Here is a 9,498-nt window from a genome sequence, read left to right on the forward strand (position 1 = left end):
TTGTTCTGAACATAATTATTTTTGTATGATTTATTTAATATAAAAAGTTACTAATATGTCATCTGCCATGGCCGGAAACGTTACTAGGTGTCACTGTCAATCTGTCGTGCGTTTGTTTCCAATTTTCGGCAATCTGTACGAACTTCGTGCGTTTGTTGGTGCGCGTCGGAAAAACTTGCTGCCAAGCGAGAAAGCTTGTGGGAAAGTAAGAGAAAACCCCAATTCGGTAACGAAGGAAAGAGAGGAAAAGGTGAACAGTCGCAGGAAAAATCATTCACATTCGTGCAAACAGTAACGCGTTTGAAATTTTCCGCGTGCCAATCGTAAGGTGAAAGTTAGCGTGTCCAGAAAAACAAACGACGAACAAAACCGTTCCTGTGAGACACTTGTCTCCGGCATCTGTTACCTCCCGCTCAAGGCAAAGCCCAAACCAACATCCCAAATTTGCCGGAATGGCTGCTGCACCTGTTATCATTCCATCGGTAGCGAAGCACACATCAACGGTAAGTGGGGTTGTATGTTTAATCACAGCTCATCATCATCACCAGCTACTTCCGTTGTGTGTGATGTGAAAAAGAGCTGCATCTGCAAAACACATACCCGATCGATGTTTTGATGAACTGCTTCTTATCTCTCCCTCTTTCTCCGTTTCTCTTTCTCTCTTTGTCTTCCCATTGCAGCTAATCTTCCTTCATGGCCTTGGCGATACCGGGTATGTGTGCTGGGCGGTAGTGCCTGTGGGAAAAATGAAAACGTACCCCAAGAGCGATTAGCAAAGAACACATTTCCATTGCCTCACACCGTACGGCAAAGCATTCAATGTAGAGGACAAATGGTGATAACTGCCGCGAAGAAAGCGATGGAAAAATCAATTTTCCACCGTTACTTCAGTCTTCCGTACAGGCTAGCTTAACTGGCCGCTGCCCGCTCGGTGTGACAATGTGAACAGTTTTTACTGCTATTCCGAGTTTCCTTCCGTTGTTTTGTGATGTATACATACACATACAAAAACACACACACATGGTACCTGTTCCTCGCATTGAGTGACCTTCAGCTCGACCATCGGCCTAGTGTACGGATCCTTTGTACACATATATGTGGCACGCTTGCTAAAAGGGCTTCACGCTGTTACATGTGGACACATTGATTTAATTATGTAATTTCATTGTCACCCTCATCATCAGTAGCGCGCCTTGGAAAAATCTCAATGCGGATCGCAATATTGATGTGTTCCCCAAGCAGCCAGAGGAGAATTCTAATGGAAAACGGGAGGGAACAGTTTTGTCGCTTTATTTAAGATGCCGCTTATATTTTTCCTTCCAGCCATTTCGTTTATAAATGTTTCATTTTCATTCACTTTGTAGTCACGGTTGGGCCACCTCGATGGGATCGCTCCGTACGCCAGACATGAAGGTAATTTGTCCGACCGCACCGAACATGCCGGTTACGATGAATGGTGGATTTCGGTTGAACTCGTGGTTCGATCTCAAATCCATCTCGATTAGCGACCCGGAAGATGAGGAAGGTATCAAGAAGGCGACCCGTTACGTTCACGAGCTCATCCAGAGTGAAATGAAGGCCGGCATTACCTCGAACCGGATCATGCTCGGTGGGTTCTCGCAGGGTGGCGCCCTTGCCCTGTACGCGGGGCTTACGTTTGCGGAACCGTTGGCCGGTGTGATGGCCCTTTCCTGTTGGTTGCCATTGCACAAAAGCTTCCCGAGTGTACGAAAGTGTCCCGATATTGTGCCGGTACGTACAAACAATACAGCATTTGGAAGGATTAGATTATAAACGAACGAACGAACGAACGATAAATGAAATCAACGCCACTTCTTCCCATTACAGATCCTTCAATGCCATGGTGACTGTGATCCTATCGTGTTCTACAAGTTTGGTCAATTATCGTCCAGTGTGTTGAAATCGTTCATGAAGAACTCGCACTTTCAAACGTACCAAGGGCTGGGCCACAGCTCCTGTGATGCAGAATTGAGCGATATGAAGGTAGGAAGAGTGAAGAAACGGATTAACATTAACCGGATGTTCTAACTAAATCTAACGTATTTCCGATTGCAGAAATTCATCGATGATCATGTTCCTCGCCAGTGAAGTGTCGCTGTATCGACATTTTATCCATCTGGACCACCAATACGGTGTCCTTATTTGCAGATTGTTCGCTTACATTCGTCAAACCGTACGTAAGAGGGTATATATTTGCGTGATGGGAAAGTAGAAAAAAGGCATACTAATAGCATCCAAATGTAGTATCGGTTGTTTTTTCAAAATGTTCACATTCTGTTAATGCAAATTTGTAACTTATGTAAACTCGAGGATGAAAACAAAACAAATCAACTGCAAAAAAAAAAGTTTAACATACCGCGATTTAACGCATTAATGTAGTACGCGTAAGCAATGTGAAAACAAAAAGCAAGCAAAACGTTAAAAAACAACCCTAAAATTACCCAGGATGCGTCGTCGAAAGCAATCATAAGCAGTAGGTGAAAAGATGAAAAGCCAAAAGATGAAAGGTTAAACTATCCTTTTAAAAAAACGGACTGCAAAACAATACAGAAACTGAGTCAATGTTTAAAAAACACGATTTTCCTGCACTGTTTGCGTAGCGGCGTATGCTTGTGGTGGAATAGAAACACACAAAAGCCAACTGTAAAATCCCCAGATAAATAAAGATTCCGCCGGCAGCAAACGGCGGGAGCTCTTATCGCTTGCATTGCGTGACACTGGAGAGTAGAGCGGGCTGATAAACTACTTACTATTAGCATTTGTGTAGACTTTGCCATCACGTTATAGATAAAAGAAAAGTACTCTCGATACAAATAACAAATTAAACCCTTATGCGTGATAATGGCCCAAACGATGTGGCGGGCTCAAACAAACGAAAAGGTATACAGGGGACATGGGAAAAGCTATGAGCAGCTACGATTAAAACAAAACAAGAAGCAAAAGTATTGAAATTGTGCAGAATTGGTACGCAATCTATAACTAGCGTCCTATAAGCGTATACAGTACACATAAAAAAGGCGATGAAAAAGTTAAACTTTTTAATTTTTAGTCATTACAAAGTCACGGAGTACCGTGCACGGAGCGACGATCCCCGATTAGTATTAATTAGACATTTCTCTTCTAGTGAACGCTTGTTGCAACTTAACTTCGTCCAGTTATACCTTTTTTTGTTTTAATTACAAATTTTATTTTTATTTTCTATTGTTTCTACTTGCTTTCCTTTCGTTTTCGTTTATACGGTCTTCTTGTTGCGTTTTGTTGTTGTGTTGAATATTAGTTGACTGGATGGATACATTTAAATTGAAGTGATTTTATCATCCAAAACAATAAACAACCAATCTGCTAGCAGTGATACAGAAAGTGTTACAAATCAGACAGACAGATCATTAAGGAACACCATCTATAAAGGATTCTTTCAAAACGGTTGCTCACCTTCTATCGAGTATGGAAAACAATCTTTAATAGGTGCACGACGTTTTTACACCAGGTTGTACGAATCTGTTTCGCCATTTAGTTCACATTCTTTGCTCAAAAGAAATGTTTATCAAAAGTCGAATTGGCGACGATTCAAGTAGATCGTGGATCGTGTTGGGAATAAATTTCTTGCGATTAGAAAAAAAGTCTGTAACATGCAGTCTATAAAACCCTTTCATCAACTCAAAAAAAAAAACGCCAAACAACATAAATACAATGAGCAAATATACCGTTCTTTGCAAAACAAATGTGGAACATAACCTTTCCATTACACAAATCTAACCCGTTTGAATCCGTTTTACCGAATGGAATTAAAATTATTTAAAAAAACAACAATCTTTTTTTCGCAGTTACCGAATGAAGCTTAACGTTTACTGATGATTTTTTTTACAAGTTTTTGCAAGTAGAAGTATATTCGAATTTAACAATAATTTACCTGATGATAAGTTCTCTTTTATGACATTCAGTGTGACCCTCAGTAAATGGAACAATTTTAATTGTAAGAAGTCATCTGCAAAACGTTCAACTTCTTTTCTGTCTCAATTATCTCTAATAAACATTCACTTCCCTTCGGCATATCGGTATCAATTCGGATATGCAACTATAAACGTGCAAGACTTACTTTTCGTATCCTTTCACGTTCTCAATGGTCCTCCTTCCCTTTCGGCAAATCCTTAAAAGAACACAGAAGATAAAATAAAAGTATCGTGCACCTTCTTTTTCATGCTTCAGTGACCAGTTCGTCAACTAATGAAAAGCAAATACGTATATGTTATGAATGCAAAAGACACCATTCAATGCAGGAGTATAGCAAGAAAACGAGACCGGGAGAGAGAAAGGTAGAGGCTACGGGGCGGCAAATCCGTATAAGGCAAATACTAATCAGCTACATACTAATGTAATCCGAATTCGGTGTGTAAGAACACCGCAAGAGATTTAATAATATATTTTAGGTTAAAAAACAAACCGAAAGTTCTGATTCGATGGATTGGTGCGTTAGTTGTTTTTTTTTTTATTCACTGAAACATTCAATTCAACAATCTGCAGTATATTGCTTTAGGCACATTCGTTTAATGTTATACTTAACTAAATTAGCTTCATTGTTATCACACTATCTATTTCTAGAATGTTAAACGAATTGTGGCGAAACGATAGCCCCTCGTACGTGTGCCTCTTACGAGCACTTTAATCGTACCCTTGGTGCAGATTTTAAACAGCTTCACTAACCCTTTCGCCGTTACGTATCCAATTCCGTTGACAGTTCCCTCTGACAGACTGAATCCACCTTGCGTTACGTACCCGAAACACTCCCGCGTGCACTGGTTGCGGACGGTTTCCGGTGTTGCTGGTAGCCACAGTTCGGACATTCGTTTCAACTGTTCCTCAACCAGCGCACGGTTGTTTGCCTTCGGTATGCGCACCAGTACACCCGGATTGGCACGCTGCAAACGTTTCTTCTCCCGTACTCGGCGGTTCCTTAGGCGCTTCAGCATGGTTAGATGTTGCGCCCGTAGTACGATCCGTTCCGGGCCGTGTGGATCTTTTCGGGCGGGTTCCACATAAACCGGACCGTGGATGGCCGTCATTCGATTGTGTTTGTTCGTGCGGAAGTCACCACGGTTCGGGAGACAGATGATCGCATTATTGCCCGGATTGCCACGCGTTTTAAGTGTTAGCAGCACGGGTACGAGCGCATCCGGTGAAAGACCGATGGAATGAATGTTAAATTTGCGATCTAAAGCTAGCTTTAATTTTGCTAATATTTCTTGATCGCGCAAAACGAAGAAAGGCCGATCGGATCCATTTTGCGCATTATTCCACTCTCGCACGAGCTGCGTCCAGGGACAGAGAAACGGTGATGCGATGGCAAGTTTCGTGTAGTTAACTCGCTTGTTGTTTGGGCGGTTAAAGTATCGGTTCAGCGCTTCCGACTGTTTGTGGACCGCTTCCTCCTTACCGAGCATCGTATCCGGCACATCGGACCGATCGACCCCGGACTCGAGCGCGATCATTTCCAGTTCCTTTTGACCGACAGATTTTGCGCCCCATATTACCAACGAATGCCAAACGGCTAAACCGTAACCGGCGGGCACGATCACTTCCCAGCTGGATCCGTATCCGAGCCGCTTGTAGTCGGCATCCTGCGAACCGGGTGATTGCAGCAAGAGAATGGGCAGTGGCTGGAGATGTGTTTCCGACACGGACAGTTCTTCGGGGATCAATGTTTCGACACTATGCAGCTGATTTAACTCATGCGTTGTTTTCATCTCTTCGGTGATACGCCTGCGGACCGTTTCGTCCCACATGGGCGAAAAGCTTCTGATGGCTCGGGGTTGTGCCAGCTGTGGAAGAACGGCTGATGTGAAGTTGTAACGTGCAGGCACATCGGGCAACGCTTTGGTGCGTCTGTTGGGTCGATTCAAGCGCGGATCCTGCACGAGCAGTGCAATCACTTCACCCGGAGATAGTTCGCCCGGTGAGGTTAAATCTTTGATATCCGTCCAGTAGCTTGATTGTTGTGTGAGAATTTTATTGTACTTCGGTGTGGTGTCGATGAAATCATTAAACCACGTCCGATGGGACGTGTTCGTTTGCGTTGGTGGTGTGAATAAGCGAAACGTTTTCACGATTGTGGCATGAGCAAGTGGTCCTGTGAGGTGAAACCGGTTAAGTGTGTCCTTTAGCTCCACTACCTCGACGCCGGATGATTCGGAAGTGTACCGTGGACATCGAATGTCGGTTGGATTCCGGGTGATATCTTCAATGGTTTGGTTTGTCGCGCGTAATGCGTTCTTGAGCTGGAAAACTTTAACCAACTGTTCGACCAATTGGCGGTAAAACGTTGGATGCGCAAACATCCAGATAGTGCGACGTTCGGTGTTATCGCCGGCTCCACTTGCACGCCACACGAACCGTACTTTACCAAGGCAATTGTACGGGTACGCACCATCTTCATACAACCAAGCGAAACCTGCACGATGCCCAGCGGTGTATGCTTTGGCAGCTACGGTGAGTCCTGTTCGTTCGCTACATAATCTTCGCAAGCCTTCCATCAGAAGCGTTTCCGGACCGCTAACTTCTACACAGCCTTCGTACGAAAGATCGTGCATCAAGCAGTGTTTCGAGGTGGCACGATAGCTAGACCGGTAACATTTATTATACGGTGTAAGCGGAATCTTGTACCCCCACCGGGACGACATGCGGAATCGTTTCGCGTGCCAAACGTGCGTTTCCAGCCACACAAACGCCCGTTTCCGACGTTCATATTCCTTGAGGAGATTGTGCGCTTTGCGACGGAACTTGCGCGAAGGACGCTTTTTCTTCTCCGACACGCCGCTCTTGCTGAACTGTGCCGTGTGCACGACACGGAACTTTCGCGGCAAACGGTTCACTTCGTACGACATGGCTCGACGACGCATATGAAGGGGTAGCGATTGGTGCATCAGCTTCCGCTGGTGCATTGTGCTGGTCATGTTGCGCAGCATCTGATACACTTCATCCTTCCGGCTATCGGCAAATTTGAACGGGTTCAGAGCGCTCTCCAACTGTATGTTCCCACCAGTGTCGGCATCAAACTGCATGTACGGCGACGCCATCCTTACAACCGCTTTCCTGGTAACTTTAACAAATATGTTTGTCTACCTAGAAGAAAGCTTTGTAAAGCGCTTTGAAGCGACACAAGAAAAATTTACGTACTGAACCGGCATAAAAAGAACTGTCAGTAGCACGTTGCTGGTGGATAGGTAAACAAACAGTGAGAACTATGGTATTACCGGTGGTCATTACATTTGAAAAATGTTTCAAATTTGTTCTAAAACTTAGTTAGGCTGTGGTCCTGTATGAACTGTTTTGAGTATTTTTTGTGTAAATTTTACAAAATTTTATAAATTAATTTATTTTAATGATAATTGGTTGAAATAAGTTTCTTTTCACTCAAATAATGCTCTAAAATCAAAAACGAATAAAAAATCAGAAAAAAATATTAAAAAAATTTCAACTCGAAAATTTCATAAGGGGTACCCCTTGCCATTTTTTTAAGAAATTTTGCAAAAAAAATTAAATTGATTTATTTTAATGCCAATTGGTTGCAATGGGTTTCTTTTCACTCAAGTATTGCTTTAAATAAAAAAAAGAGTGAAAAATAATAAAAAAATTAAAAAATTAGAAAAATTAGAAAATTTCATAAGGCTCATTTTTGCACCAATTTTTGTCTATAACTCGGTCGGTATCAAACGGATCGTCAATCTTTAACCTGTGGTCGATAGATGGCACCAATGGCTACATTTCCTTCTTGGACGGCCATGCCCTCAGATGTCTGTGCCAGAAGTTATTCGAGCAACCAAGTTCCTTACCCTGTTTGATAAAATGTAAAATTTTCCTCATTTTTGCACCAAATTTTGCCTATAACTCGGTCGGTATCCAACGGATCGCCAATCTTTAACCTGTGGTCGATAGATGGCATCAATGGCTACATTTTCTTGTTGGACGGCCATGCTCTCAGATGTCTGTGCCAGAAGTTATTCGAGGAACCAAGTTCCATACCCTGTTTGAGAAAATGTAAAATTTTCCTCATTTTTGCACCAAATTTTGACTATAACTCGGTCAGTATCCAACGGATCGCCAATCTTTAACCTGTGGTCGATAGACGGACCAATGGCTACATTTTCTTGTTGGACGGCCATGCTCTCAGGTGTCCGGGCCGGAAGTTATTCGAGGAACCAAGTTCCATACCCTGTTTGAGAAAATGTAAAATTTTCTCATTTTTGCACCAAGTTTTGCCTATAACTCGGTCGGTATCCAACGGATCGCCAATCTTTAACCTGTGGTCGATAGATGGAAACAATGGCTACATTTTCTTGTTGGACGACCATGCTCTCAGGTGTTCGGGCCGGAAGTTATTCGAGGAACCAAGTTCCATACTCTGTTTGAGAAAATGTAAAATTTTCTCATTTTTGCACCAAGTTTTGCCTATAACTCGGTCGGTATCCAACGGATCGCCAATCTTTAACCTGTGGTCGATAGATGGAAACAATGGCTACATTTTCTTGTTGGACGGCCATGCTCTCAGGTGTCCGTGCCGGAAGTTATTCGAGGAACCAAGTTCCTTACCCTGTTTGAGAAAATGTAAAATTTTCCTCATTTTTGAGCAATTTAGCAAAATTTATAAATGTTATATATTTTCATGCAAATTTGTTGCAATGGGTTTGTTTTCACTCAAATAATGCTTTAAATTAAAAATAGAATAAAAAATCAGAAAAAAAATTCAAAAAAATTTTCCCCTCGAAAATTTCATAAGGCTTACCCCTTACGTTTTTTTTTGAGAAATTTTGCAAAAAAAATGAAATTGATTTATTTTAATGCCAATCGATTGCAATGTGTTTCTTTTCACTCAAGTAATGCTTTAAATAAAAAAAAGAGTGAATAATAATTAAAAAATAAAAAAATTCAAAAAAATAAAAATTTACTAAGGCTCATTTTTGCACCAAGTTTTGCCTATAACTCGGTCGGTATCCAACGGATCGCCAATCTTTAAACTGTGGTCGATAGATGGCACCAATGGCTACATTTTCTTGTTGGACGGCCATGCCCTCAGATGTCTGTGTCAGAAGTTATTCGAGGAACCAAGTTCCTTACCCTGTTTGAGAAAATGTAAAATATTCCTCATTTTTCTGCAATTCAGCAAAATTTTTAAATGTGATATATTTTATTGCGAATTTGCTCCAGTAAGTTTCTTTTCACTCAAATAATGCTTTAAATTAAAAATAGAACAAAAAATCAGAAAAAAAATTAAAAAATTTTCAACTCGAAAATTTCATAAGGCTTACCCCATGCCATTTTTTTGAGTAATTTTACAAAAAAAATTAAATTGATTTTTTTTAATGCGAATTGGCTGAAATAAGTTTCTTTTCTCTCAATTGATTATTTAAATAAAAAAAAGAATGAAAAATTATAAAAAAATAAAAAAAATCAAAAAACCTGAAAATTTCCTAAGGCTGTCTTAGC

General features: G+C 41.5%; 2 protein-coding genes across 2 annotated transcripts; one reads left to right on the forward strand and one right to left on the reverse strand.

Moving 5' to 3' along the window:
- The first annotated feature begins 106 nt into the window (after positions 1-106).
- On the forward strand, positions 107-3,027 carry LOC125770272 (acyl-protein thioesterase 1). The gene is made up of 5 exons (XM_049439676.1): positions 107-503; positions 681-712; positions 1,365-1,752; positions 1,849-2,004; positions 2,077-3,027. The coding sequence occupies exons 1-5, from the start codon at positions 453-455 to the stop codon at positions 2,107-2,109; spliced, it is 660 nt and encodes a 219-aa protein (XP_049295633.1). The 5' UTR covers positions 107-452; the 3' UTR covers positions 2,110-3,027.
- An 869-nt stretch (positions 3,028-3,896) lies between these two features.
- Positions 3,897-7,395, reverse strand: LOC125770150 (ribonucleases P/MRP protein subunit POP1). The gene has a single exon (XM_049439483.1). It carries the CDS (start codon positions 7,089-7,091, stop codon positions 4,617-4,619), a length of 2,475 nt encoding a protein of 824 aa, XP_049295440.1. The 5' UTR covers positions 7,092-7,395; the 3' UTR covers positions 3,897-4,616.
- Between the last annotated feature and the right edge of the window lie 2,103 nt (positions 7,396-9,498).

Source organism: Anopheles funestus, chromosome 3RL (assembly GCF_943734845.2).
Source record: "Anopheles funestus chromosome 3RL, idAnoFuneDA-416_04, whole genome shotgun sequence".
NCBI classification, from domain to species: Eukaryota; Metazoa; Arthropoda; class Insecta; order Diptera; family Culicidae; genus Anopheles; species Anopheles funestus.

What these genes read in the sequence shown, in the direction of transcription:
- LOC125770272 (XM_049439676.1), top strand. Translation starts at nt 453, where the DNA reads ATGGCTGCTGCACCTGTTATCATTCCATCGGTAGCGAAGCACACATCA. An exon ending in TAGCGAAGCACACATCAACG is followed by an intron (nt 504 to 680) that starts GTAAGTGGGGTT and finishes TTCCCATTGCAG; the next exon opens with CTAATCTTCCTTCATGGCCT. An exon ending in CATGGCCTTGGCGATACCGG is followed by an intron (nt 713 to 1,364) that starts GTATGTGTGCTG and finishes TTCACTTTGTAG; the next exon opens with TCACGGTTGGGCCACCTCGA.
- LOC125770150 (XM_049439483.1), bottom strand. Translation starts at nt 7,091, where the DNA reads ATGGCGTCGCCGTACATGCAGTTTGATGCCGACACTGGTGGGAACATA.